The 27,881-nt window shown below is 50.6% G+C and overlaps 11 protein-coding genes across 11 annotated transcripts; 7 read left to right on the top strand and 4 right to left on the bottom strand.

Moving 5' to 3' along the window:
- Positions 1–1,064: 1,064 nt before the first annotated feature.
- On the bottom strand, positions 1,065–1,429 carry LY79DRAFT_532905 (uncharacterized protein). The gene has a single exon (XM_060556328.1). It carries the CDS (start codon positions 1,333–1,335, stop codon positions 1,123–1,125), a length of 213 nt encoding a protein of 70 aa, XP_060420716.1. The 5' UTR covers positions 1,336–1,429; the 3' UTR covers positions 1,065–1,122.
- A 477-nt stretch (positions 1,430–1,906) lies between these two features.
- Positions 1,907–4,511, top strand: LY79DRAFT_585770 (multicopper oxidase; the record flags this gene model as incomplete). Its single annotated transcript, XM_060560540.1, has 7 exons — positions 1,907–2,731; positions 2,825–2,914; positions 2,975–3,754; positions 3,808–4,004; positions 4,060–4,061; positions 4,119–4,307; positions 4,366–4,511. 7 exons carry the CDS (start codon positions 1,907–1,909, stop codon positions 4,509–4,511), a joined length of 2,229 nt encoding a protein of 742 aa, XP_060420715.1.
- Positions 4,512–9,340: 4,829 nt separating this feature from the next.
- Positions 9,341–10,183, top strand: LY79DRAFT_574580 (uncharacterized protein; the record flags this gene model as incomplete). Its single annotated transcript, XM_060559606.1, has 1 exon — positions 9,341–10,183. One exon carries the CDS (start codon positions 9,341–9,343, stop codon positions 10,181–10,183), a length of 843 nt encoding a protein of 280 aa, XP_060420714.1.
- Positions 10,184–11,739: 1,556 nt separating this feature from the next.
- On the bottom strand, positions 11,740–13,178 carry LY79DRAFT_532896 (TPR domain-containing protein). The gene has a single exon (XM_060556327.1). It carries the CDS (start codon positions 12,808–12,810, stop codon positions 11,812–11,814), a length of 999 nt encoding a protein of 332 aa, XP_060420713.1. The 5' UTR covers positions 12,811–13,178; the 3' UTR covers positions 11,740–11,811.
- Positions 13,179–13,587: 409 nt separating this feature from the next.
- Positions 13,588–14,764, top strand: LY79DRAFT_11133 (uncharacterized protein). The gene has a single exon (XM_060550699.1). It carries the CDS (start codon positions 14,069–14,071, stop codon positions 14,426–14,428), a length of 360 nt encoding a protein of 119 aa, XP_060420712.1. The 5' UTR covers positions 13,588–14,068; the 3' UTR covers positions 14,429–14,764.
- A 336-nt stretch (positions 14,765–15,100) lies between these two features.
- On the bottom strand, positions 15,101–16,057 carry LY79DRAFT_574578 (uncharacterized protein; the record flags this gene model as incomplete). Its single annotated transcript, XM_060559605.1, has 1 exon — positions 15,101–16,057. The coding sequence occupies one exon, from the start codon at positions 16,055–16,057 to the stop codon at positions 15,101–15,103; it is 957 nt and encodes a 318-aa protein (XP_060420711.1).
- An 836-nt stretch (positions 16,058–16,893) lies between these two features.
- LY79DRAFT_645669 (UbiA prenyltransferase family-domain-containing protein) lies at positions 16,894–19,423 on the top strand (the record flags this gene model as incomplete). The annotated part of the gene is made up of 2 exons (XM_060562445.1): positions 16,894–16,930; positions 18,195–19,423. The coding sequence occupies 2 exons, from the start codon at positions 16,894–16,896 to the stop codon at positions 19,085–19,087; spliced, it is 930 nt and encodes a 309-aa protein (XP_060420710.1). The 3' UTR covers positions 19,088–19,423.
- A 40-nt stretch (positions 19,424–19,463) lies between these two features.
- LY79DRAFT_654706 (uncharacterized protein) lies at positions 19,464–20,044 on the top strand (the record flags this gene model as incomplete). Its single annotated transcript, XM_060562656.1, has 2 exons — positions 19,464–19,540; positions 19,598–20,044. Exon 2 carries the CDS (start codon positions 19,673–19,675, stop codon positions 20,042–20,044), a length of 372 nt encoding a protein of 123 aa, XP_060420709.1. The 5' UTR covers positions 19,464–19,540; positions 19,598–19,672.
- On the top strand, positions 20,009–20,603 carry LY79DRAFT_11121 (uncharacterized protein). The gene has a single exon (XM_060550695.1). It carries the CDS (start codon positions 20,078–20,080, stop codon positions 20,567–20,569), a length of 492 nt encoding a protein of 163 aa, XP_060420708.1. The 5' UTR covers positions 20,009–20,077; the 3' UTR covers positions 20,570–20,603.
- Positions 20,604–22,151: 1,548 nt separating this feature from the next.
- Positions 22,152–23,121, bottom strand: LY79DRAFT_11094 (uncharacterized protein). Its single transcript, XM_060550691.1, has one exon. The coding sequence runs from the start codon at positions 22,857–22,859 to the stop codon at positions 22,290–22,292; it is 570 nt and encodes a 189-aa protein (XP_060420707.1). The 5' UTR covers positions 22,860–23,121; the 3' UTR covers positions 22,152–22,289.
- A 2,223-nt stretch (positions 23,122–25,344) lies between these two features.
- LY79DRAFT_585764 (uncharacterized protein) lies at positions 25,345–25,998 on the top strand (the record flags this gene model as incomplete). The annotated part of the gene is made up of 1 exon (XM_060560539.1): positions 25,345–25,998. One exon carries the CDS (start codon positions 25,345–25,347, stop codon positions 25,996–25,998), a length of 654 nt encoding a protein of 217 aa, XP_060420706.1.
- Between the last annotated feature and the right edge of the window lie 1,883 nt (positions 25,999–27,881).

Below are 27,881 nucleotides of genomic sequence, written 5' to 3'. Positions count from 1 at the left end.
TTATAGTATTAACTACGCTAGTTAAACTAGTTAGCAGAGGATAAGTTAGATACTTATACTATTTGTTACCTATCTAGAAAGATATAAAAGGGGTATAATAAGTAGGCATCTAGAAACGCGTTTCTAGAGCAAAAGGTCTACTAGCTAGAGGGCAAGTTAGATAACCTACGGTAACACAAGAGGAAAAAGGTCCCCTTATTGCCTAATAGCACCTTTGCTACTATATATGATATCTGGCGGGCGTAAACCCCAGATATCGGCGATATGGATAGTCCGGATGAATCCAGCGCATCCGAATTACCCAGTGAGGCCGGAAGTTGCATATGGGTAGGCGGCAGAGGTGGTGAAATAAGTGGTGATAGTGGTGGTGATGGTGGTGGTGATGATGGGCCGGATGTGGGGGGTAGCCGGAAGTAGGGTAGTTGAGTTACATCGATAAGCATAAGAAATATCTATACGATGACCCGAGGTGATAAAAGAGGAATGCCTTTGAATACCGGAGCCTCTCTGATATCCCACAATCGCATTTAAAGTACTAAGCAAGAGCAACCTGATTCGCCATACAAGGGGTGGGTAGACCAAAGACGTTACGCCAAGTCTTTCTGAACGACATCAGTATTCAATGTCCTGATCATGTTTGAAGCGCTGGATATAATGTAGAAGAGAGCTACTTACTTCTGGGAGTTTCAGTAGGATAGATGACCGCGCCGGTCTCTTGTCAGTCGTCAGAAGATCCTTGCATGTATGCTACTAACTATCCTAGATATTGAAAAATTGTCGCTCATGCTTCATTGTGAAAATGGACGTATAAATAAGCCTTAAGGTATTGCTGTGCCACCAGAGTTTGGGCCTAGGCCTTGTCATGGTTATGCATATAAATAGGTTGCACCTTTCGTGTACCATTCATCAGAAAATCGTCGGTCGAGGCGGCGTTGGACCTACAAAAGAACCAACAAACCCACATATGAGTTTTAGAAAAAAAAAAAAAAAAAAAGAAACACGACGCGTATCGTAGCCGATGCCGAGATGTTTACAACTTCAGACTCGTTGGAACATTGGATCGTACCGCCCGTCCTTCAGGCGTTGAGGGTGAACACCGTGTGAATGAACAAATCTGATGCATTAGCGTGAGAATCTGAGACGGGATGATTTGAGGCGCTGGGTGGGAAAGGGACTAAGCGAATGTGGGTGGTAAGATCCCCATTGGCCTGCAGATCTTTGAGAATCTAACCTCCAATACGCCATCGAGTGTCTGGAACTGTGCTGTACAGTATGCGTAACGTGCAGAAGATGAAGTAAAGCATAAATCGGCTGTAACCGGAATTTGCCGAACATTTTGAAGCACCTTCGACTTGAAAGTTAACTCGGCAACCCAAAGCGCTGTGCACTGTGAAAAAGAGAGGATTAAAATTATGATATCAAGCCTGACACACATATGATGAATGGAGCAGCGGAAAGTTCGGAAGCTTCATTGCATGGTGGTCACGTACGGAGTACGTTCACCATGAAGTTTCGAGTTCAAAATTTGCGCCTGACTCGATAAATAGACATTTGCAATCAACGAGTTGCTAGGCGCATTACCAGCCATGGCTGCGGAGGTTCCGCCCCGTCTCGCCAAGTGCATGCTGCTCGGATATAAGCAAAAAGAGAGGGCCCCGTCATCGTACGAGTGGTCGGTGGCTCTGCTTTATCTTTGAATTTACCCCTTTTACCACGTGATCCTTTGTTTCTTCGTGTTTCCTGTTAACAACGTCGCAGAGTCGGATGGCGAATTTCGATCGCTAGTCGCCTGGTGCACTCTGCTGCTTGCCCTGTTCATAATCCCTCATTCTGTTCTTGTATTCGGTTTGATTGTACATTGCCAGTAAAACCCTTTTTTTTGCTTTCATTCTCCAGCGCCGCAACCATGAGCTCTGGTCTAGTCCCGCGGGACGGGACGCGCGAGGAGCAGGACCCAATGCTCGGGGTCAGATCGTTTTCAGACACCGATGTGGAGGACCGATTGCTCTCCGACGCAGCCGAATTCGGTGAGAAGGACAACCACAAACGCTATGCGGGCCACAAGAAGACCTTCAGGTGGATTATGGTCCTCACTTGCATTTCCATTCTGACACTCATTCCCTTCATCTTTGCTCAATTCTTCAACGTGCAATCCAAGGCGCAGCCATCGGAGCCTTCTCACGATGAAGCAAGCGAACAGCAACAAGAAAGTCCGCCACCGCCGCCGCCAGCGCCTGAGCCAGTTCCGGAACTGACAACGACAATTACGCCTACAACCACATTGTCCTTGGCCCCTACGCAGACACCGTCGGTGGAGTTGACGCCGGAACAGGAATTCAACTTAAAGACAGGATTCGCTATTTCTAATGCGACTTCACTGCGGGAGTATGTGTTCAATATCACTCGGGCACAGCACTCGCCTGATGGGTTTGAGAAGTCGATGATCAAAGTGAACGGCCAATCCCCTGGACCTCTCATCGAAGCAAACACCGGTGACACGATCCGCGTCACGGTTCACAACCACATGTTGGAGGAGAGCACAACGATTCACTGGCACGGCATCGATCAGAGGAATTCCGTGTGGATGGACGGTGTCCAGGGAATTACTCAATGCGCCATTCCTCCGGGGGAAAGCTTCACTTACGAGTTCAACGTCACCGACCAACGAGGGACATTTTGGTGGCACGCTCACGTTTCGGTTCAAGTCACGGATGGACTCTTTGGACCTTTGGTGAGACAGCCCTTTATCTCCTGGTTACTCCTACACTACTGATCATCATGATGGAGCCTGTGCTGAAAACGTCGTTGCTAACCTTTTGCCTAGATTATCCATGACCCTGATGAACAAATACCACATGTAGATGACGACAAGATTCTTATGGTTGGAGACATATTCCACGAATATGCAGACACTGTAGGCAAACCTTTCGCAATGCCAGTCGCCACCATGATACATATCTAACTCACCAGCCAGCTCCTTTCTCAGTACTTGAGCGCCACTCCACCGTGGGCTCCCAAGAAACCAGGTAGAGAGCCTCCGCCAGACAACGTCATCATCAATGGCATGAACACCTTCAACTGTTCTAGTGTGGCATCCCACAACGCAGGCGACGGAAAGTCTAGCGAAGACCACAGTGGTCACAACATGGGAGACCACCACTCGGCAAGAGATTCCAAGTGTACCGGGGGCGCTCTCTTCAATACGCGCATCAAGAGCGGATCGAAGGCTCGATTGCGTCTTATCAACCATGGCACATCGACCCCGATAGTTGTGACTGTCGACAACCATACTCTTGAGATTATCGAGATTGACGGGGTCGAAGTGGCCCCGATCGCAACCACACGCGTTTATATGAACCCGGGCCAGCGTTACTCTGTCATCGTCAACGCTAACCAGACCGCTGGAAACTACTTGATCCGCGCAGACGCAGCCATCCGATGCTTTCACATGTCTCATAAGACCAACGAAGCCATGTCGGGGATGCATGGCAAGCCCTTTGGTGCTACCGCCATCCTATCATACGATGAGACGGATGTCGGCGCCGCGCCCATCGGAAAGGCTTGGGACCTGGAAAGCAAGTCGAACTTGCAAATCGGCAAGGAGCCATGGGGGAGGAGATGCGAGGATCTGCCGTTTGACCTTCCAAAGCCGATGAGAAACAGGCCTGCCTACGATGTTGGGGAGAGGAACCATCACTACTTTACGTTTAGGCAAGACCGCGTAGGGGACGTCGTTCGCACTCATGTGAACAAGGTAAGCCCGTCCGCCCGCAAAAGAATGATATGGGAATCCGCTAATGGCCACAGACTATATACACCCCACTCAAGGACGACGCATCACTTTGGAAAGTTCTACAGCAGGATATCACACCGGAGAACCTAAACTCGCCGGAGCCCAAGTTGGATTTCGGTCAGGACCAGTTCGTTTTGGTTTCCCAGGACAACAAGGCTGCGCAAATCGTGGTGAATTCTGACGCTATGATGATTCACCCTTGGCACTTGCAGTAAGTGGATGCTCATTCGATTCCGAGGAGAGACCCAGAGCTAACTAGTCTCCAGTGGTACGAACTTGGCATACCCTGCCTCTTATGACGTTTGTAGCAACTAACCGACTGTAGGTCAAAACTTCCAAGTCATCGGATGGGGCAAGGGTTTGTTCGGGGCCACTGAGACGACCTGGAACTTTGACAACCCAATGCGTCGCGACACGATCACAATACCTGGCTTTTCGCATATTGTGATTCGCATTCTTGCAGACAACCCTGGGGTCTGGGCTTTCCACTGTCACTATCTCTGGCACACCGAAGGTTCGTTCACGTCTCGCATGCTAACTTTGTTGCACAATGGCTGACCTCGTTCTCCCAGCTGGCATGTTTGTCTCGATTGCTCAGCGTATGGGCGAGCTCTCTAATCTGCTCGGCACACTGGATGCCAATGGTGATATTGGAGCCATCAAGAAGAAATTTTGCCCCATTCAGAACGCACAAGCTGCCCCCGCTGTGCCACATTAGATTGCTTAGTTGGTCGGATTTGTATGATGAAGGCGAGCCAAACCATAGCGGTGTTTTGATAATCAGCATAATTGAGAGCTAGATTGCTATTTTGCACGGCCTGGTGGCTGGTGATACTTTCCCGGTCAGTCAAGCACACCAACCCTGCAGGAAACTTTTGTTTCTCGTGATGAATTGACGCGCTGAGCCAAACTTCTTTTCTCCGCTACTCGTATTTGGAGCTGAGATGGGTGTGATCGTACTTATAATGACTGTACTAATCAGGATGAACGCAAAGAATCACAGTCCGTGTCAGGCACGGCAACTACCAAGGCATTCAAAAGTCAAACAAGTGACTGCCGGCCTGGCCTCAGCTGGAGTTATCCTGAGGGACAAATTTGGTCCCAAGAAACATTTGCATGCCACAGTTTTGGAGGGGTCGACAGTCGCTACGAAGCGCGGGCTACCAACAAACCAAACCACCAATGGACTATATTGAGGATGAAAAGATTTTGGTCTTTTTGGCCCAGCTTTCGATGAAGCTGTGGCCGTCAAAACTCCTACGTACGACCAAGACTCGGATATATGGGCGCAATGGTTCCGAGCATATTTGTCATGGCGAGATGTTTTCCATCTTGGCTCCCCCATAGTTTACAGACCAACCGGGTAAAGCCGACACGCGATTTTCTGGAGAATGCTGAAATGCTCCGTCTTGGTTATTTAAGTCAACGAAAAGTAGGAGAAACAGTTCGCGGGATTTGACGACCTTTTTGTGAAGCCCATAGATCTCCTGCCACGGTACCTCCTTGGAGTCCGGATTGGAAAAGTCCTTTTTGCCATACGGAATACATACGTCACATCGGCATACAGAGCTAAGGTATATTAGAGAACACTTCTTGGCTATTAAGTGCTACCGCTGGATGGGGAAAACCGATGCTTAGAACGTCGCGTGGAAACGTGGGTCCTACTTTGCCCACACGAGGTCGGTAACAGCATATTTCTCGTGCATGATTCCACGGCACCTTTGGTGTCCCGGAAACCCGTGGAGCGTTGATTGTTAGTTGGCGAAGCTTACATCCAGGGCATAATGGACACGGAGGCTGTTGCTGAAAACAGGCGACATGATATCGAATGAATAGCAACTCGGCCCCAATTCATATACACATACGGAGTATGTAGACATTGGTATAAGTATCCCATGCGACCTTAGCTAATAAAGATGTATTTCTGTCCAGCAGTAACTACGAAGCTTGTAAATCAGATTATAAAACTCATTGCGTAATGTTGCATCCGAGGCCGGTGTTGCATGACTGAATGCACGATTGGAAGGCGGCATTGTCTCCTTTGCTGAAGAAGCAGTCATTGCGGCATAGTGTGCACTACATCAAAATGTCAGCCAGCGTGCGCGTCTAAAGCCAGGGTTGATAATTCGCCTACCTCTGTTCTCTCAGCCTGGCGCGCTTCAAGCGCAGGAGCAGCAAGGGCGATGCCTGCAAAGAGGGCGACAATGATAGCTGAGAACTGCATGGTGCAAGGATGTAGTTGTGGCGGTGGTGTTGATTAATTAAGGACTCAGTCTCCGAGCTGTAAAGGTCTCAAATATGACTGAGAACGTGAGAGGTACTAGGTAAAAGCTGAAGATAAGTATATATAGATGTGTGTGTGTGATTGTATGTCTGAGAGCTGTTGTTCCAAAGACTCAAAAGACGAGACGAAGTTGCGTGTCCTTAAATGCCTTTTTCTTAAACTTCCCTGGTGCAGCAGTAACTAACGTTGGATCTAAAAACGCTGGAACTTGACTCGACATACTGTAAATGACACAAACCTGACACAGCCGTAGACCCTTGTCTATCCTATAATATTAAACTTAAGGACAACTGCGACTCCGTTATTTCGCCGACCCCACACTAAATACTAAATGCCTTTCTGTTAATCAAAATCATATACCTTTCTGTTGATGTTGTTCCAGGCCGAAGCCATATTTCCTAAGTTAGGTATCCGTACACTTTCGTTCCATGTATATGTTTCAGAAGACGTACCTTGTTTATGTTAACCGTACGTGACTGTGACTAATCAGTGAACATTTGGTTTACCCTTAAGGCCATACTAGGTAGGAAGAACAATTATATGCCATTTATCTCAGCCATCCGTCCATAGTGAAAACAATTGTCGATGTAGTGGTTGCGGACCTCAGATTTGGTAGGACTCGCGCGGCAGCTTCTGCTAGCCCGGCAGCCACAGGCCGACGCCTCCCCACAACCGCTTCTTGATATAGGTACTTTAGTCAATTCGACCTTCTTTTATTTTTTGTTTTCCATATCACTGCCGGACTATTCACCCAGCACCTATTATTGTCTGGCCCGGAACGGCTGGCAGCAGCGCTGTGTCATCCTTGGTCCAATTGATCAGCCGGTCCATAGGCATATCCATAGCCTGGATGGACCCGGTCTAGTCCCCTTAAAACGATGTGTATCAGCCCGACACTGCCAAGCTCAAGCACACTGTCACCAGCGTCCGCAAGACGTCTCGCTTAATGACCCTAGCTTGGATAAAGTTTCCGCGGAAACCTAAACCGGACGGGGAGCGCTGCTATTAAGGTCACCGTCCAAGTGCAAAAGATTGGGACATCGCTACGGAACTTTTGTACCTCTCTGCTGCTCCTTACATAATATGCCTGCGCGGTCGCGGTTGAGACCATTAAAGTCCACTGGACGCCGCAAAAAGTCCTGTGGTAAGTCACTCCTTGACACTCGACAGCCACCCTATGAGCCGATCGGCCCGCTGGAATGCTTCGTTTTGGCGAAGAGTTGTGTGTTCTGACGCAAGACGCACTCATGAGTTGGCAGCGTCATGTTTTGTATGTGGTGTTGAGCTTTGTTCTTCTTGTACATGCCGACATGACCGGCTCCCGTGCCTCCATGCAGCTCGTAAGCGCAGGTCGACGGATCTTGCAACGATGCTGGTGCAGACCAAGTCCGACATTACCGCAACCCCTCTCTGCTCTTCGACCTGGTCGAGTGCTTGGGTGAAACGTAATAAATACTTAATGCATTGTTGGCCGTAGGTAAAACATTACCATCCTTTCTGTGATCTGATAGATTCAAAGCCATGTCCATTAGTCTGGGTTTTAACGTGTGATAAAACTCTCTTCTGCCTCAAATTGCTATCAGCTCCTGGATCCTTCATCATCCCCACATCCACTGGCGATCCTTATGGAATCATGCTACCTGAGATGGAGATGCTTAGCCTGCTGCCTGTAGGGCTGTGTGAAGCAATCCTGTCAGCGCTAACTTGCTTTATGCGTGGCTTGTACGGAGGAGCCCGTTAATAGTCCTTGCGGAAAATGTCAAGACTAGAAGTGAAGTGTTTCAGCCTCAGTACTTAGAAGTACACTCTTATCAGACTTTTATCAGATACGTGTGGATTATAGGAGGAGTACTACAGACAAGCTGATAGTGTCCCCCCCCTGTCAACCTAAGAGTACCATGCACAATAACAGCAATAAACCTCATATCCTAAAGGCTACAGGTTCAAATCCAGTTTTCTTAGATTTTTTTAATTTCAAAACGGCTCCGCCAGGGAGGGTTAGAATAGTCTAACCCACCCTGCTTCCTACGCTACCTTCTGGGTCGGGATGGGCCAAGACTATCCCTTTTGCCTCTGTGTTATCACTAAATCTACTGTCTGCTGAGGTTTATCACAGTTATTGTGCACAGTACTCTCGGGTTGACAGGGGGGGGCACTATCAGCTTGTCTGATCACTCGATTGAGTATAGGAGTACTACAGCAGCCCAAGATTGATCCCTTTCAGGGGCAGGATAACGATCATGTGATTTGAGATGTAGGTAGCTTGCTGTACTGATACTGTTGGTTAGGCGAAAGTGCTTCTAGCGCCTTGTCATTTTCCGCAAGGACTATTGACGGGCTCCTCCGTAGACAGTGGGGTTTGAGGGGTTTTGATACAGTAAGAGAGTATGTGAGATGCCGAGACGAACCATCAAGGGTAAGACGGACATGGTTGACCGCTGCTAGTTCACAAGGGGCACTGACACGCTGACTCGGTATAGCGTGACCCCTGCACGCGCCTTGCAAAAAAAAAAAGAAAAAAAAAAAAAGGCGCACACTTCAGCATAACAAGATAAGGGGCTAGCAGCAATAACGTACTTCGTGTAGACAATACTTACGCATATCTAGTACAAAAGAAAGATAACTAGCTATTAGAAGTGCAAAAAGCCTATGTTTATTTCTTATCAATTTATAAGAGAATCTTCAATATCCTGATTCGTATATGGTTGCTGTAAAACAGGTGGACTAATAGCCTCCTCTATGGTATTAGTAGGCTCTAAAGTGTGCACTTTTTTTTTTGTAAGGCTCGTGCCCTGTAAGCTGACTGAGATGAGAGGGCGCCACCAATTATGAGTTACGCCCGACCAACTTGATTGATATCGTGACCAAGCTTGAGGCTCAAGCAGGTAATGGAGGCCAAGGAAGCATATTTCATTGAATGGTACCATATGAATGCCGGATTTCCGCTCTGATTTCAACGACGAGTTCAACAACTCGTATCTCCCCGCCTTTTAAAATTTCCGGACTGGGGTCTCACGAAGGCTGCTTTTTATAGTTGGACGTGCACTCAAGACTTCCACTCTTTCTTTTGAGGTCATAACCTTGCAATTGGCGCGGCCAATCCGGCAGGATCCGCTCAGACTAGGATCGCCTCTGTTGGCAGCAAACGGTCTCCAGCGATCTAAATCCACTTGGCGAACGACATTCGTTTAAATGTTCTCTTCGTGCCCGCCCTTCAGTCATTGCCTTCGCACCCGCTCACACCATCCGCCAGGCCTTTCAAGATGAGCTTCATGTTCCGGTTGTTGATGCTCTTGCATCTCGTGGGCTTCAGCTTTGCCCTTCCTTCGAGCATCGAAGTCGATCTTATCTTCCCGCGAAACGACACCGTGTATAAGCCCGTGTGGCCATTTCCCATTGTCTTTGCCGTTCACAATGCCTCGCAGCTCTGGCAATCTGACGATGAGTTTTTTACCTTCTGGGTTAAATGGGAGCTCACGGGCTACACCGACATCAACAATCCGGATACCTCGTTACTGTTCGGATCCGGCGTGTGGAAGACGGACAAGAATGCAACCACTGACAGCACCCTCACGGTCATTGACACCTCCCGTAGGGATTTGGTCAGAGCAACACAACGACAGTTCAAGCTGAAGTACACGACGACCATGTTTGCTGGCTGTCCCCGCAACGCTTCGAGCCCGGGCATGGATTCGAAACCGCAAGATGTATCGTACGACGGAGAAGTGTTGTTCACGACCGACCCCGACGCCGGACAAATCCCTTCCATCGCCGACCCGAACGACTGCCCGGCTTTCGTTGGGAGCTTTAAAGTCACTGATGCTCGACACGATTGGGGCTTCCTCTGCCCAGTGATGTCCCAGGACCCGCCGCCCTCGCAAGCGTGCGGTCTGAAGATGGATGGGGCTCTGGCGAACAAAGTCAGCGAGGCCATGCTTGACCGCGCCAACTGTACGCGTGGGACCTGGCCTGACCCTGAAGGAAAACTTTCGGCGAAATTTTGCAATGCGGCAAGCACCAGCTCGGGCGCCAAGGTACTCGGCATTCCTGACACGACAGTCTCGGCGCTCGTGTTGATCTTGGCCTTGTCTTGGGCATTAGTCTGAAGGCGCGGCTGGGCCCACACACAAGAGCGCCCAAGAAATGCTGACGCTCAGCCAAACCTGATTGAATGCACTAGATCTCTTGGCTGGACAGAGGCGTTCCCCCTGAGCGCAAGGAGTTGGGGTTTTGGTTTGACAATATTTATGATCTAGGGAGTTATTGGGCTGGGAGATATCCAATCAGATTCAGCTGGAGTTTGGGGCTCAGGAGACAGACTTCTTTTCTTAGATAATTGGCAACTCACAGAGTACCTTGGGTTTGCAAGTACATAGTTTATATTAGGCATAGAACGCAATTCATGCGTTCAGAATTAACACCAACTTAAACTCATGAATTAGCTTAGTTAAGCACATGCTTTTTGTCACGAGATTTATAGGTGTCGTCACTGCCCACGCAACTAACAGTATCGTTTTGTTACGGGACACTTTTGGATACACATCGGATGTTGTCTGCACTGAAATACTGTCAGTTATCTGATGTTGTGAACTCTCAGAGAGTATCGATAAAACGTTTTCTCAAGATGGGTTAATCTTAGTACATACCATGACTACATTCAAATTATTACGCATCTGTATAGTGATGTGAGTTTAGTAAATGAGGACGCCTCTCTTGCAGCCAGTTGGCCCAAGGTGTATTATAGTGGAGCAGCGCACAAGCAACTCCATTTAACATGCATCTTTCCTCTTTAAAGACAACACCTGAAGTCGGCGCCTATTGCGAGGCAAAAGGAGAATCTGCTAACCATAGGTTACAGCTAGGGCGAAGCGACATTGTTAAGAAAGTCGCAGAGAAATAACAAGTAGTCATCATGCTGAAACCTCGACTCTCCAATCCATAGGGTTCAGAAGACTTCATTTCTTATTGTTGTTGTTCTCTTTCGTCGATGTTGTTGTGGCGCCTCCAAGCCGCTACATGTGAGACTCTGTTGCCCCTCTCCTGAAAGCCATCGACATAAGTACAAAGTCGGACCAGGCCACCGTTAATTCGAGTCGAGCTCGGACTCTTTGGATCAGATGGTACAAGGTGAGATTGTCCGAGCCATTCGATTTTGTTTATCGAAAATGTTCGACCATAAGGAAGCCACAGAAAACAAAAAGCAAGTGAAGTGAACGTCAAACGTCTCGGAGTGTGGGCGACTCCGTCCCTGTTTTTACGGCTCATATAAATCCGGACTCTGGTGTTTAAACTCCGTCCGTAACGCCCGTGTGGTGTTCCACGATTCTTTGCTGCTTCGTAGTGTTTGATAATTCGAACGTTCTGCTTTTGTTGACGTACGTATATCGTCGCGATAATCCTTGTCCAGTTGCATGTGGGTGGAATGTGTAGCTCTATCGCCTACTTCGTCGCGTTGCCACACTAAATGTGTGGCCGCGTTTCCAAATATCAGCAATTGCTTGAATTTCAATAGTTACAGGTAATGTAGGGTATGAAGCGCTTGGAAGGAGTGTTAGTTATCGCACTGGGTTTGTTGGATTAGCTGTATATGCAGAGCATATCGACGGAGGATCATATAAAGACAATCAAGAGACGCAGTTAGGATCACGACAGAAAGTAAGTACTCGCTTGAAACACGTAACTATTTTGTGCTTGGAATCGCTCCTTTCTATGACCAAAGTCCACGAACAGCTTTCTAGGCCTCAACGCCCAGCGCTAATACCTCGCTCCTCGTCGCCACGTAAAAGGGACTGTCTTTCCCAACAGCTTCTTCTTCCAGACGCAGGCCAGTCAACGCCAACTCCCGTCCCTTCTCCGGTTTCTCTAGACCAAACGCTTTACGCGCGGCCGCGATGTACATAGTAGACACTTCCCGGCCGCGGATGGCCTCCGCTTCGTAAGCGTCTAGGAGCCCCAGCATCATCTCAAACTCGTCATTCGGGTCCTCCGAAGCGGCCTCGGCGAAGCGCTCCAGTTGGCCCTTGATTTCCGTCCTCCGCGCCTCGCCGGCCTTGAAGCTGGCGGGGTTGCAGGCGGAGCAGTCGCAGACGAAGCCGTACCCGTGCTGCAGTGCGCTCTGCCGCGAATCCCGCAGGCCCAAGTGCTCGTCGAGGTACGAGATGGTTATCTCCTCGTCCTTGCCGATGTCCCTAGTCGCGTGGATGGTAAACGCATTCAGTGCCTGGTTGAAGTTCCCCTGAGAGTTGGGCACGCATGAGTGGTTGAGTCGCGCGACCTGAGGGAAGAGGGCTTGAATCTGGTTGCCGATGTTGAAATTGTTGTTGCGGAAGATGTTGAGGATTGTGTGATTGGAGACTGTCCTTCGTAGAGCAGACTTGCTCCGCCATATGGATTCTAGCCAGCTAAAAACACTTGATTTGCTGGGGTTGATTGACAGTGATAGGAGTGATTTCTGGCCAGCTGTTGAGAGAAGGTGAGCTTGTTGAAGAATAGAACCGCTATCTGATGATGAGATGGTGAGTAGAGCCTGGTCGGTGAGAATTCTTTGGCCTCTGGGAATGGACTTTGATGCAAACACACCGAGGCCCTTGCCGGTTGCTTGACGAATCGCAAACATGATGGGGAACTGTTCTCTGTCAATTAGCACTTTTGGTGGTAAAGGTCTGTTCCCCCTGACGGGGGAAAATATTTTGTTGGCTGCCCTGCGATAAGGCCCAAAGGGGCAAGGGGGCATCTGCGGAGATTGCCGCTTGTACGGGCGCCAGGACGCTAAGAGCCCTTCTTGTTGGCGTTTCAGAAGTAAATAGTGAAGATAACCATGTGTTGACAATCAGCTTCTGAGGTTTCTTTGAGTCTCTTTGACAGATGGAGTAGCATGCTGTCACAGAGGATATAAGTCTTTGATTGGTGTTCCCCACAATCAAGTAACAGTGTTCATTGCCCAGTATGCAAGTATGATAGCGTCGGTTGTTTCATTTCTTTGAGCAAAGGTTCGACACCTAGAGCGAAGGGTTGATACCCAAGCTTCTTGGGAGTTCATTTGCTTGGAAAATATGATAACAGGAAGATGTGAGGTTTTGACTCTTTGCATCTTTGTTTTATTTATGGAGCAAGTTCATGAAGGAGGACACTTATCATGACAGCAAGCTAACATTCTCATTGGTTATGACCAAATGGCAACCTGGTGCCGCAAAAGTTACAGGGTAGTGCCAATAAGTATTACCGTATCCTCTCAGTAGATTCGTACACCTCACTGACCAGGGGCTGCTGGATAGGGGCTAGCGGGCTGGCAGAAACAGGGATCTAGAAGTGGCAAATGCAGGGGTCAGTGAACGTCAGCAGCAAGTTTGGTGGCAAGGGTTAGGGTTAGAGGGGTGGGTGGGTGGCTAGGCTGGCTGACCGCCTTTCAAAATAGGCCTAGTGGGTGGTCTGTGCGCTGTACGAATCTGCTGAGAGGAAACGGTATCTTGGTCATGACACTGTGCTCTGTTAGAAATAATCTAACCAACAACTTGCCGACCCGAAAGTTAGGCAGCAACGCAACTTCCCATCACCATGGCCATCTAAATCGTCTCCGACTTGCACCTAGAGGCCTCGAAAGCCTACGACATCTTCGAAATTACCCCTCGAATACCTTATATAGGCCTCCTCGGCGATATAGGCACTATTGCAGCTCACAAAGATGATTGTCTTAGCTTCCTGACGCAGCAGCTCCGTCAGTTTCGCGCTGTACTATTTGTGCCTGGAAACCATGAGGCCTACCACTCCAGCTAGTCTGAAACACTTGAGATTCTTCGCGATTTCGAAGAAAAAACTAAAGGCGATACCTCTTTGGGAGAATTTGTCCTACTCGACCGCTCGAGCTTCAGGGTTCCAGACTCTAAGGTCGTCATCTTAGGCTGCAGCTTATTCTCCTTCATCCCGCCACAAAGTGCAGATTTGGTTAGCATGGGGCTCAACGATTTTGCCAGATAAATGACTGGGACGTTGGCATGCATGACGAGGCACACGCACGAGACCTTGCTTGGCTCAATGCTCAGGTTACAGAACTCGACCATTCTGATGTCGATATCATCTTCTCGCACTGGAGCCCTTCAAGAGATGGCCACTCTATTGATCCAAGGCATGCGCAAAGCCCAATTACCAGTGGCTTTGAGACAAATCTGTCCGGGGAAGTATGCTACAACAGCAGCAACGTTAAGACATGGGCATTTGGTCACACGCAATACAATTGCGGCTTCGAAGTGGAGCGAGAAGGTCACACCAAGCCTTTGAGACTAGTTGCAAACCAACGAGGATACTACTTCGCACAAGCCACAGGGTATGATGGGGACAAGGTCATTGAATCATGAAGAGACAGACTAGATTCAAGCAATACCGCCGTAGTCCCTTCGTGATCATGATCAAGGATAGGGACTGCAAGCAACGGTCGCGAAATGAGACAGGATAACAATGATAGAAACAGGTTTGCGCGCTGGCGGAAAGACAATCGTTTATAGAATGTCAAGATAGCTGAACCAGCAGAGACTAAGACGCTGCTTCCATCACTTCTCGGGTTTACCACCATGAGCATCAGCATCAGCGATGCAGAGTCCAATAAAAGCTGGCTGCACACTATCGAGACTGATCGGCCCATCTCTCGTCCAGGGCTTGTGCATCCAGGGCATCAGTGCGCTTTTTAGACGCCTAGGCTCGCGGACCGCAAGCGTTGATCTTAAAAACGAGGTCTGTGGGGGCGATTTACGGGACAGTTCCGTCTGGTATATCCCTTACTTTGATTACAGCAATCGGCATGTACAGGGATTAGGAACACGGATGTCGTGTATTTGTTTTTCCAGCGGTGTCATTTTATCCTTAGCTACCGCTCGGTAGTGATGTCTATCTGAGCCGTGTTTGTTGTACAAAAGGCGAGTCGGGAAGAGATAGAAGCTTGTGTTTAACGCCTGAAGACGCGCTGTCGATATTGAGGTTGAAATCGACATCGTGTTTCGACCATCAGTCAGACTGACATCACTTTAGTAATATTATTCTGACGCGGTAGGGCTGTCTATCCTGTAGATCGTCTTTGCTGTGTTGAAGTAGCCTTCATACTCAATGGTCTTTTCCTCTCCCTCAGCTTCGTAATGGTAATGTCCTCCAGCATTTTTTCCTGACGGAGAAAACGCATGCGTGTGCTCTATTCGCAAACGCATCTTGTTGCCTGGATCCGCGGAATGCAGTACAGACAAGCCTACGATGGGCGAGTCAAAGTCGTGAAAGGTCAGCCATTTTTCAACCTCCTTTCTGTTTTTGAAAGGAAGATCTTTCTCTGGAGGGAAATCGGGCATGATGTGATACGTCGCCTTTCCGGCTTTCACCACGAAAGCCCCGCCGAGGCTGATGGTCCTGTCGTTGCCATACGCCACATGAAGGCCTTTGCGGATGCACTCGGTGAAGCTCTTCTCGGGCCCCTTTCGCCCTTTCACCGTGATTTTGAGCACCGGTCCCGGCCCGCCCAGGGATCCGTACAAATTGACCATCAGCCCGCAGTCCACCGAGGGGCTCGTGTCGACGCGGACGGCCCCGGTGCCGCGCTCGATCTGGATGACCCGGCTCTGGTTGTCGACCTTGTCGATGCCGCCGGACCAGCTGAGGTTCGGCGCGAGCTCGCTGTTCTGCCCGATGACGTGGAATGGGCCGGCACCGGCGCCGATGAGGCTGCCTTTCTCGGGGCTCATCTCCATGTGCCTGCCGAGGTCGGGTATGGACCAGATGGTGTCCAGCCGGGGGCGGGGGAACAGGTTGGGCTGTCCGCCGACGTCCGCGATCTTCTCATCGCCTGACAGGCCCTCGGCGGCCAAGTGGAAGGGGGCGTTTCGCAGGTCGGGGCACCGGACGACACTGACGGATGCGTGCTCGTAGTTGGCGGCGAGAGGCGCTTTGAGTTGCTCTGCCAGCTCCTCTAGACTCGGCGGCGAAAGGGGGAATTTCTCCACGCGCATTTTGTAGCGTCTGATCGCTTGTGGATTGATGATTGAGAACTAGTATTGGTTTCGGGAAATGGTTATCGAGACTAAGTACGTTGCCGCGTCGTCAAAGGTTGGCTTCCTCCCGCGAAGCGTCTGAGACTGTTAGTTGAGCAAAGAATAGAGGAGATGTCTGTTTCGGACTTGGTGACGTGCTAAACGGTGTTCCAGAACGAATCCACCCCGCTTCCGGGCCGTGCAGCACACTACGCTAACAACAGGTATTCCGGGTTGCATGCGCAAAAGGATCTCAGGGCGGCAGAGAAGCAAACTTCCTACGTTGCGAAAAGAAAAGACGAAAAAAAAAACATGACACAGACGTTTGAGACGGCGGTGCCGACGGTCGCCACGATGCCTGCGGCTTTGCGGCCTAGGAACGTGGGGCACAGCGAGCTCTCAACTCTGGAGAGGATGCCAGCCGCTAGGACGTCCTTGTGGTTAAGGCTGGCGGCGTCGATGTAGACATGCTGACCTCGTTGACGGTCGGATACAAGGCGCGCGGGTATGTGCGGAAATTATAACACATATTCTGGAGCTGCCCAGTAAATCTCTGGATAGCATCGGGTTCCTGGAGTCGGAAGTCACCAAGGGCTTAAGCGCCGATATCAAGGTGGTGCGTGTTATAGCCTACCTATGCGGCGCACCGTCTTCGCCGAAGAGGTCCAGCGTTAATCAAGTACTGTACTAATTCATACGTGGCGCAGCGGAACAACAATGGCGCGGCATCTACATCCGTAGTTTGTTTGGTGTTGCTCGTGATCAGGCTCATAATAGCACATGCGAGTTCCGATCAAGTATTCCCCGAGCCATGCATGAGATTTGACCAAGTGCGACGGCAAGACGACGCTCGTTGTCTCGGAGACGACGTCCGCAGCCCGGTAGACAGCGACAGGACAGCATAGGTGAGGTTGAAGCTGTCAAGATGACTTCACATAACACTTAGCAGTGGCATTCTATTTCCCATTTAACTTTTTATGGAGTCAAGCATCTTTCACTCCGATTCTCCTTTGCCCTGTTGCGTACTTCAAATCATAATAGAAATCTTTCCCGGTTTGCTGCATCGAGACATACTCGTCTTCTGTAGTTCGCGGGAGGAGCGGTAAAAGGCCGTCAGTGTAGTGGACGAGTATTTCTAGATCAGATAGATGGCGTGACAGGGCTCCAACCCCAGAACATAATAATTTCCGCTGCTATCTGTTCACCGACTAATCAAACATTCTACGTCGTAAATACGACCAGTGATATGTCCTCATAAAAGTCACGTTGTACGGAAACTCGGAGAACCCCGATTGCCCCAGCCTGTGATTATGGGAATCTGGGTGGGCAAGTGGGTTTGAAGCTGATGTCGATACCACTTTGAGCAACTCAGCTCCATCTTTGCACGACAGTGGCTTGCGTCCTTGCGCCACACGGGTATTGCGGCAGACCTAGCTACCAGACCTAACTATGACGATGGATTTAATACGTGCAAGACCAGCTAAGCTCAAGCTAAATCAGTACAGATATGCTATTAGTGACTCAGCCTTAGCAACCTACAGTCATAATAAGAGAGCTCGAGAGCGCTAGCTTGCTACAAGTATGCTGAAATCCATCTACCGGCGTATTTGGAGCTGAAGCTATACTAGGTAATTAAATTTCTTGTAGGAATTCAGCTCAGTCTTAACTATTGGTGGCTTGCGTCCTTCCAGTGGCTTGCATCTGGCCGTACGACATCCCGTAATTCAATACACAAGGGACAAAGATTACAATATTAGATACTTAGACCTTAGGTATGAATTATTATAGGATCGGGCTGAACCGACTCAACCATATATGACTGAGTATATAACTGTTGTACGACAGCCAGAACTTGGAGTTAGGAAAGGTAGTCACAGAATAATACCTTGATTCACCCCCTACGTTTTGAGTAAATGCATGTACAGAGCCCATTCAACACTCTGAGATACTACCCAGAAGTACTCTATCAGTAGTATATATCTTCTGCCCCTCTTCTTTCTCTATATTACAATCAAACGAATAAAAAAAACAGTTGAAAGCGTCACATACCAAACAGCTACCATGGCGCCAATCATTACCTCCACCAGACAACCTTCTCTGAAACCAAACTTTCTAGACCTTCACAACACTCTCTCTGCGCTTCCCTATCATTTACAAACCCTATGGCTTTTTACATACAGTGACATCAGAACGATGCTCGTCCCGATCTTGGCCCTTGGCACCCTTACCGCCATCATCGGTAACCCGCTGACCACCACCGCCGCCTCGGCCCTCACCATATTTTCGAATCTCCCTCTGCTCCTCCTTTGGCTCTGGCTGAACATATTAGTTCTCTCCATTGCTAATCAGCGTGATCCAAGCGGCATCCTTGAGGACTCGATGAACAAGCCTTGGCGCCCGATTGCCTCGGGGCGAATCTCTGCTACAGAAGCTAAGCACCTGCTTCTTGGGATTATCCCATTAACGGTGGTACTCGGGATTAAGCTCGATGTGGGTTACGAGACGCTGGCCTGTATTTGTGCGAGCTCCTACTACAACGACCTAGGCGGCGCAGACGAGCACTTTCTGATCAGGCAATTCATCAATGGGTTGGCATATCCTGTGTACGGAGTTGCAGCCTTGAAGTTAGCGGCAGGCGCAGTCGACATCCTCCCTACAGCATATACGTGGTTGACTTTACTGGGTTTGGTCGTGGGCACAACGATCCAAATTCAGGATCTGAAGGACTACGAGGGGGATAAGGCACGCGAAAGACACACGTTTCCTGTGGTACTGGGGGATGGTTTCACGAGGGTGAGTGTCTGCATGGGCATACTCTTCTGGTCTTTCATCTGCCCGGCGTATTGGAACTCGTCAGTTCCTGCCCGTGCTGTTGTCTTCCTCTCCGGTATATTGGTAACGATTAGGATACTGTACGTCAGAGAGGCAAAGGCAGACCGCTTCTCGTTCATGATGTGGAGTTGGTGGGTGATGGGACTTTTTATGCTGCCTCTGACAAGTGTAAATTAAGTATACGTCAGTCACGGGATACATGTTTTACCGAAACATAGTCCTACTATCAGCCTCGTGAAGTTTCAGAGAGTATTACAATCATAGAACGATTATATACCACTCACCGATGTTAGAACCCACAGACTCCAGATTCGCTGCTCCACGTCTTCCATTTTGCCGTCTGTGGCCTGCTGCTGAACTTGGAACTGGTGTTCTATGTCTAGAAGATTGTATACAGGCCTTGCTTCTTCCCCCGGCTTCTATAATATGATCATGCTCAAAGGTTTTACGAAGCTCGATTGGGTCCAGACAGCTCCGCATCAAAATTTCCAGTAGCTTTCTGTTGGAAGGAGGTTTTTGCCAAATTCTCCTTATCAGACTAAACACCTAGCCTAGCGAACCCAACGGCGTCATGAGTAAACCAGTCAAAGAACCGGCTGTCGCCCCTGGTGACGGCTTGCCTTGTTACAAGCATGTCCACTTGACTTCATCACCTTTACAATGGTGCATTCACTGACTCGGCAACAGCGCCTTCCTCGTTGCCGCCTGGTCGTCGGGCTGCACATCTACCTCGGTCACCTCCTTGTTGTCCTCGGCGCTATCATGCAGATGGCAGCCCGGATCGAGGCTACCTTTACATACTCCTGTCTGTTCATCAGTTTCGCTACCTCTTGGCTCGGCAACTCGGACCCTCTGCTCATCAACGAGATTGCGCACTCGAAGCAACGCTTCATTGCGAACGCTCTGTTCATACTTGGTTATAAGTCTTCGGGTATCCAGTGTTTTCGCCCCTCCTGCTTATTGACAAATTTCAAGGGTACTTCGGACGTCACTGTTACGCAGTGCTCCACTGTCGTCACCATCTTCATCAACACCTTTGTCAACTTGCCTTCACTGGAAGTACTACATTGTCTGCATTTTGATGCTTGCTATTCTGTGGGACAGTATAAGAGCGATGCCGATCACAAGGTCTAATCAGAGCGAGATACTACTGAACAAAGTTTACTTATGGCTCAGGGACTGAGAAGGAAAATGTGCGGTAGGGAGAGCTATAACATCCAAAACAGTGCAGTCGTACATTTCAAGCATGTCTATCCTATAAATCCATTTATGGCACACATCATCGAAATATTGTCTGGTTGGGTGTACTCGATCCATGTCTTTCCGTCTTTTTGTAGTCAACCTTATCCCACGTTGAAATTGAATAATCATATTATAGGCCCCGAAGTTTTCAATTTGGGTATGGCAGCCTGCTCAACACAGTTGTGTTTTGTTTACTGGTCGGTTGATCGCCAAGTGCAAGTTCAAGTAAACGCTAGTTTGAATGGCAGAAATCACCGGCAAGTTATCCACCACAAGGCCTTTCCATACGGAGAGGGCTCGTTAGGCCCCCCTGACCCTTGTTCTTGTTGGACGGCCGGTTTCTTTGCCGTTGACACGCTATCTGCCTGGAGAAGGAGTATATCCGCTCCTACACCGACAATGACTGCGAAAAACTAGACATGACGGCGGCGACACTGAGGGCGTGCCGACCATGGGTTAGAGGGGCGTTTACATACCCACCCTCCACATAGTATCTCAAGCGCAATCCTTCGGGCTACGCGCTGAAGGACGCATCGTCCAGAGGGTGCCGGATCTGTGTTGCCGAGCTATTGGCTTCGCAGTATCTCATATCACAACCTCACTCAGCCCACGCCAAGCCAACAGGAACCATCCCCATAGCTCCACGGAAGCACCAACGACACGCGCAAGCCCCCACGAGGCCAGGAACTTGAGGGTAAGCCACCGCGAGGCGCTCTGGCCTTGGGGCCGATTCCAACGACATTTATTTGGCTGCGGAACCGACTAGGACAAGGCCCATCATCGTTGTTCCGAGTGTTGCGCTCTGGAAGAAAAAGGCGTTTGCTCCGCGCGACTGACGCAGGCTTGGGCAAATTACATTCATTTTTTCAGGGGAGGCTGCATGAGAAAATAGGCGCGAAGGATTCCGTCCCCTCAACGGACGAATCCTACGAGTGCTTGGTCGGTGCTTGGTCGGCGCTTATCAAGGCGGCGACAGCAGCAGGCAGTGGACGGCAGGTCCAGGATAAAACGGCGCCAGATGGGGCTTGGGATAACAGAGACTAACGAGGCAGACTTTTGATGAGCCGGGTCGTATATGCGGGAGTGACCTGGGCAAAGTGAGTTTGATGTCGGGATATGTGATGATGGATATTACCCTTGCCTCTTGCTCCTTGGCGAAGGCGAGGGAAGGTGGCGTGGGGATGTTCTTTCTCTCTTGAGACAAAAGCAAAAGAGCCTTGTACGGAAACGGCATCGTCCTGCTGCTTTACTGCGTTACAGAAGCCTGCGAGCTTTTCTCCAAGAGGCTATAGTCTCTCGCATAATTGCTTTTCGTTGCAGCTGCTCAAGCACCTCTGCATCCGTACGTAAGAGTCTCTCTAAATTCTACGCCCCTTTCCAGGTTCTACGAACGACTCTATTTTGATTTTTTATTTATTCTTATTTTTAGAAAAAAAAGCATTGTTTCATTATACAAATTGAGCATCTGAACGTGGAGGGTGAGCGGCTTCGGTCAGATATTATTGTGAACGAGATTGAAAGACACAATTTGGAATTAGGCGTTTGTCAAAATACTTCAGGAGCTCTCAGACACGACATCAGAATATGATTTCTTCGAGCGTTTCTCCGGCGGCTGTAGCTGGCACAAGCGCCTTAACGAGTTATCTGACCGAGACGATCAAACCTGCGTCTTCCACCAGGGCGGCCTACGACCAACTTCCTGTGCCGAGCACGGTAGCACATCGTAATAATATGAAAGAGCCATCTTCAAACATAGGATGGAAACCGGAGCTTGGTATGCAGTCCATCTCGCTTCCCCTTAGTCGGACGCGTCCGAATATGGTCACTCCGGGCGCTAGCATGTCAAAAGGCTCTCAATAGTAGCAGCACCAGCACCAGCATGTGTTGGGGTGATTTCTATCTTGATAGGGAAAAGCATCGATCTTGGTTTATCGTAGGCTCGATCTGACATCCCAGGCGCCGTTGCACATGAAACAAGCGCAAAGGAAGCCAGTCCTCAACACTGACGAATGGTACAAGTTCTGGATGGCGCTTACACTGTTCCGGTAGTTCTGGACCATCTGAAGTGGACGCAGAGAGATGCTTCGTGTGCTAGATGTGGCGTGGAATAACAAAGCCCAGCAAACGTTCTTCTCGCCTAGAACATGGCAGAGTAAAGGGGCCGGGCAAAGGGGCCGGGCCGCGACCCAGCTGCGCGCAGGCTGGAGGCGCGCGCATTAGAGCCGGGGGCCGGGGCATTCGTGTATCGGCGCAAGGCAGATAGATGGCCGGGATTGCATTCCGGACTGGGCAGGGTGGGCATATTACGTGCATGGGTAGGCAACTCCGAGCCGCTGGCGGCCAACGGCAGGGTGGTGGCCGGCCTCAATGGCTCCTGTGCATCACATGGCGCGCGCTCTGGCATCTGGCCAGACTTGTTGCCGGGCCAGGTGGCTGGATCCAGTACCGCTGGCCGCCTGCGATGGAGAGCGCTTGAGTAGACTGGAGAAGATAGGCTCATATTGCTCGGAAAATGTCGAGAGTCGAGACGCTGAGCGGTGCCGCGCGCGGAATGAAGCACGAAGAAAATCAAAGCATGCGAAGTTGAGGCCGAAAATAGAGGAGTTTTGGGAATGATGAGAAGGAAGCAGGCGAACGTCAATGGAATAAAATGGTGGTTAAATCCGGCAATGATACAGATGATGAAGGAAAAAGAGCAACTTGTCATCAGTTGCTTCTATTCTCGTCGCCCAAATTCCAGCCAGGAAGCCGAGAGCCCAGCGCTTTCCTTCCCTTTCTCCTTCGATCCCTAACAAGGCAGTTGCGTCGCGCCTTCGTCACCATCCCCGCCCTCGCATCTTTCCTTCCCTGTTCAGCTGTAATTGAGTCTCCCCTCGGCATCTCGTTCCGGCTCCATTTCGATCATAACCTGATTTTTTCCATCTGGTGTCTGACAAGCTTTTGTCAACGCCATCGGACCATTGACACTCCTGGCCTCCCCGGCATAACTTCTGTGTCTAATCACTGCAGTCCTCGGAAGTCACCTCGTCCAACCGAAACCCCGCTCCGCCTTGCCACCAAGTCATAACTGGGGCCGGTTCTCGTCACATCTTCCCAGCAGACGAGGCATCTGCAAGATCTGGTGGACGACGTAGGGATTTGCAGGTGAGAAAAGCGCCGTCGGCCAGCGTCCAATCACAGGAAGACGGCACTAATAATAGTTAGGTCATCGCGGAACGCCGCCCGAACGGCTGCCCCGGCGCCCCCATCTTCTCTTGTGATCCTACTGCCCGTCCTCTGCCCTTTACTGGCTACAGTGCATCCTTTCTAGCGCCCATAAGCAGCCCCATCAGACCCAGCGGCGGACAGCCCGCAACTGCACGACACCTCACCTCAACCCTCCCCCGGGAGCCAATCACGACTCCAATTCGACCTTCAGACCAAGCAATTGAGGCCTCTCTACGCCGGGCCACTGCCGTCTTGACTCTGGCCAGCTCAGGTAGCTTCGCCGTCGAGTTGCCTTGACTGCTTCGTCGCCTCGTCTGTTGCGTCCTGTCTTGGTCGAATCTCCTTCCGCCTGAGGTGGCTCTGCATTGCTCTCCACTTCCACAGCACATCACACCCACTTGGCCCTGCGAGTATTCGTAACCTTGGGGCTTGGGATACTTGACTTTCACTGGGCGATTACGACTTACTGGTACTGGATACCTGCGCCGACCATCCAATCCTAGTTGACGAAACGTCCGCACAAAAACACAACATCGTCATCGCAACACATAGTACACCTGTTACCTCATCCTGCCTTACCTGGCTTCGCTGCCCGATTACCTTGGATCAACTCTGTCCAAGACTCGCGTTCCATCTCACATCCTGGGCGAGAGGCCACGAGGCATCCACGATATTGAGACGGGATAAACGGTGATCCCAGCAACACACCAAACGCCAGCCGCTGTCTCCGGTTGACGCAGTCCAATTGGTTTCTTACCCCGGGCACCCGCGAACGGGCACAGAAAGAACCTGTGCCATCACAGCCAACGGGATTATCGGACAGCACAGTAAAGCTCAGCAAGAAAGCCAGCCGCTGTGTAAATCACAACCGTCCAAATTTGCCCGCTTTCTTTTGGCGTGCAACGAGCCGATTCGCCCACGAAGGGACAACACCAGAGGTAAATTAGCTGCAGCAACTGTTCGACCCCTGGTCCGTTTTGGCTTTTGTCTGCCCTGCCAGGCCCCGTCCCATCTCCGTCCAGTCTCTGTTTCGCTGTCTCCTGCAGCAGGCTCAGCACGCACTAAGGCAGTGAACACCACACACCACACGCGCCCACGCAGCGAATCGAATCGTCGCTTGTTTAGCGTGCACAACCAATCCCATCTCCTTCACCTGTTGCTTTCTTGCCGCTTTAGAGAAACCCCGGTCCATCTCGTCTCTCGACTTCCGCGTCCAGCCTTTGTTGCTCCCCACCACCACGCTCGCGGTGTTGCTCGTGTCTCCCTCTCCTCGACGCTCCCGCCGCGCGCCTCTGCTTCAATCTCGTTGGACCATCCGTATCCGCTGTCACCGACACATCACGACTCCTCCTGACCTTACAGGATCCTTTTCGCGCTACCGCAACCTTATGGTGTAGGCCTTGCTTGCTCCTTCGCTGCTGTTCCGGTTGAACCACCCCTGCCCCGCCTCTACAACAACTCGTCACCACACGCCCCTTTGCACCCCTCCCTGCTTTGCCCCTCCCGCGTCCAGCCTGCCGACTTGGTACAGACTCACATCCAGTCTGCCTGCTCGTCTTCCCGCCCAAGCTCGAAACTCGTCCTGGCAAATAGCACCAGTTTGCTATTACCCACTTGTTCAACCCCCCCAGCAACCCCAGACCAGACTTCCGGGAGCACATCAGCTTCCTAAACCTTCCATCTTCCTTGCCGCCGTTAGAGCTTAACCTCACACTGCAGTCCTCTTCCCGGGCAACTTACACTGCAACCACCCAAGCGCCCATCTCGTTCTCTCCGAAATAATATAACGCCCTCCCACCCTCATAACTGCCGATTATTTCTCTCCCTTCTCCCTCCCCAGGCGATTTGTCTCTGCAGCTTGTAGGCAGCTTGACTTCCCCTCTCCTCAAGTCAGAGTCATTTAGTTGACTGGACATATAGTCCTCCTTCTTGCATACATTCGCTACCACCTTGCCTTTCTTTCGCCTCTTCCGTCCCGACTCATCATGCCTGCCAACAGACCCAAGTTGGCCCAACTGGCCACGCCCGTCACCAGCACCTTTCCCTCGGAGACTATCTTCTCTGCCTCGACTCCATTATCTGCGAGGCCTATGTCTTGCAAGGACCTCCCCATCAAGACGCCCATCAGCCCGCCTACTGCCTACACGGACTTCCTCAAGCACATGTCTCTCAACTCCCCAGCTGGCTTCAAGCCTTCAGCATCTGGTGCGACCACGCCCGAGTCTACGCCAGACTCGTTACCTTCGACTGCAACCAGCGAGCAAACAGACGTCTCTTGCAAGTGTGAACACGAGCACAAGACCCCGGTCACTGCACCACCTGCCCCGCGAAGCCCGTTCACACAACTGCCAATGTCAGCACCTCCCACCGGTGCAAACTCTTTCCCCAGCCTCAAGATCCCGCCCTCGCCAGCGGTATCACATATGGACTCACCTATGAGCGCGCGGTCGCCATTCAGCGCCAGATCCATTCATTCGGCGTTCGACTGGGACGCAGCTCTCAGAGCCAAAAGATTGAACGACGCCAAGAAGCCTTCTAGGACGAGTGTACGTCACATTCGCGAAGTTGTCACGCGAACGGTGACTTATACGCCAAGGATGAATCCCGCGCCAAAGGGCAAGAGGAGGAAGGTGGAATGAATATCTGGCGCGAAAGCAATCTGTTCGACTCTACCAAACTAACACACCATCGGCTTTACATGTGCTGATCTTTATTTTGTTCTACCATCACGGTCGTCACCAAATCGACACCCACCCCCTTACACCATCTGATGACCAAAGGCCCAGTGCCCCAAAAAAGACAAGGATGATATGTGACGAAGCAGGCTCTTCTACGGAGGGACATTTTACCATGACATGATTTTATGCAAAGCAAACAAGCACACGCCATCGGCGCACACCATGGGATGAAAGGCGAACACAAAGGGCGGGATATGCGATTGGTTCAACGGGATGGGACATCTTGCGAAGAAAGGAGGAAAGCGACTTGGATTTTTGTTTCAACCCATCTACTAGTCCCCCGATTGGGAAGGGGGACCTACCGGAGTACTTTGGCGTCTCTACGATGCTCATGTTCGATACCAGGAACCATTTGGGTGGACCGACTTGATTATTGATCCGGGGAGGTCGGAATACGTTCTGTTTCAGACACTTGGGAGGGGAGAGAAGGATGAGCTTAACCAAAGAGCAATATCAACCAGTTAACTACCTAGTACACAGCAAGCCAAGGTAGCCTAATATCAGCATACTGTGTATATCTGGAAAACGAGTCTCGGAAGACATCACTTGACCTCACCGCAAGAACCCTGGGAAGGTGTGGGCATGTTTATTTGTTTACCGTTTCACAGACAGCACTCTCGTGCAGCGCGGCCGTTGATGCGGCCTGCGCCACGGGTTTTGTTGTGGCCCCGCAAGAAAGGAAATGGAGAACAAGAGGAGGGGGGTGAGAAAGAGGAAGAAAAAAAAAAAAAGGTCACGATAGTAGGTCGCAGACGGAGTCCACCGAGGAACAGGCAGAGACGGTGGGGATAGACAGACAGACGACTGCCAAGCAACGGCGTGAACGAACGAATGGAAAAGAAGGATATTTCCCCTAGAAAAAATATAAAAAAATGGGTTTTCTGCATAGAGATGACTAGGTCGCGACTTTTTTTTTTTTTTTCCTTGCGCAGAGAGCCGTGACAAACAGCCTACAAGGGATACTCAACGACACGCCAGGTAGCCCGGCATCGATGCGATAGCTGAGGAAAGGGGGGGAGGGCAAAAGTCTCAAGGCATACACGCCAGACCGACTTCTCAGCTCCTCCTCGTCCGCCTCGATTCCCGCTGTAAAGGATAAAGGATGGGTTGGCATACCATCCCGTTGCCCTCCCCTCCCCTCCCTTCATATCTATCCGCCAAGCAGGGACGCCATGAGGCATCTATGCAATAATGGTCGATCTATGAATGGCTGTGCAAAAAACCTGGCCTTGCGGTGCAGTCGAACTGGAGGGGGTAGAGGAGGGGGGCTTGATGAGGGCTAGATAGCAACAAGCAGCCGCGTGTGACTGGATGAGTAGCAGGGATTGTCCGGGGGTGGTGCACATTGTGCCCCCCAAGCCCCGAGAGTGACCACTATAGAGCCTGGCGCCGTGGTCCCTCCTCCGTGCTGCTAGCTGTTGCAGCGTGCTGGCGTTGCACTCACGATGGGTGCTCTGCGTGACGACTAAAGTGTAGAAACGACGGAACCCATGTCCCATGTTTCCGCTCCAAGCTCTTCCTTCCTCCTGGGTGGTCCGCTTGGTCTTCTCCATCACCATTGCGGGACCGGAGCAAGGATCGATTGAGGGTACATCATGGAATGCGTACACACCCCTTCACGGCGCGAACGAGCACGCACGCGCGTTGTTGCTACTGCGTTTCCCAGAACCCGACGCCCCGCCGTTTCGCGATTGAGATCGAAGATACTCCGCTCTCCGGTGCCGTGATGGGACACAGTCAACAATCGAGAGCGTGTCGACGCAGCAGGGAAAGGTACCCAGCAG

Source organism: Colletotrichum navitas (assembly GCF_030913465.1).
Source record: "Colletotrichum navitas strain CBS 125086 chromosome Unknown LY79scaffold_1, whole genome shotgun sequence".
Classification (NCBI taxonomy): Eukaryota; Fungi; Ascomycota; class Sordariomycetes; order Glomerellales; family Glomerellaceae; genus Colletotrichum; species Colletotrichum navitas.
The sequence above is the reverse complement of the archived record's forward strand: the minus strand, read 5'-3'. Positions and strand labels throughout refer to the sequence as shown.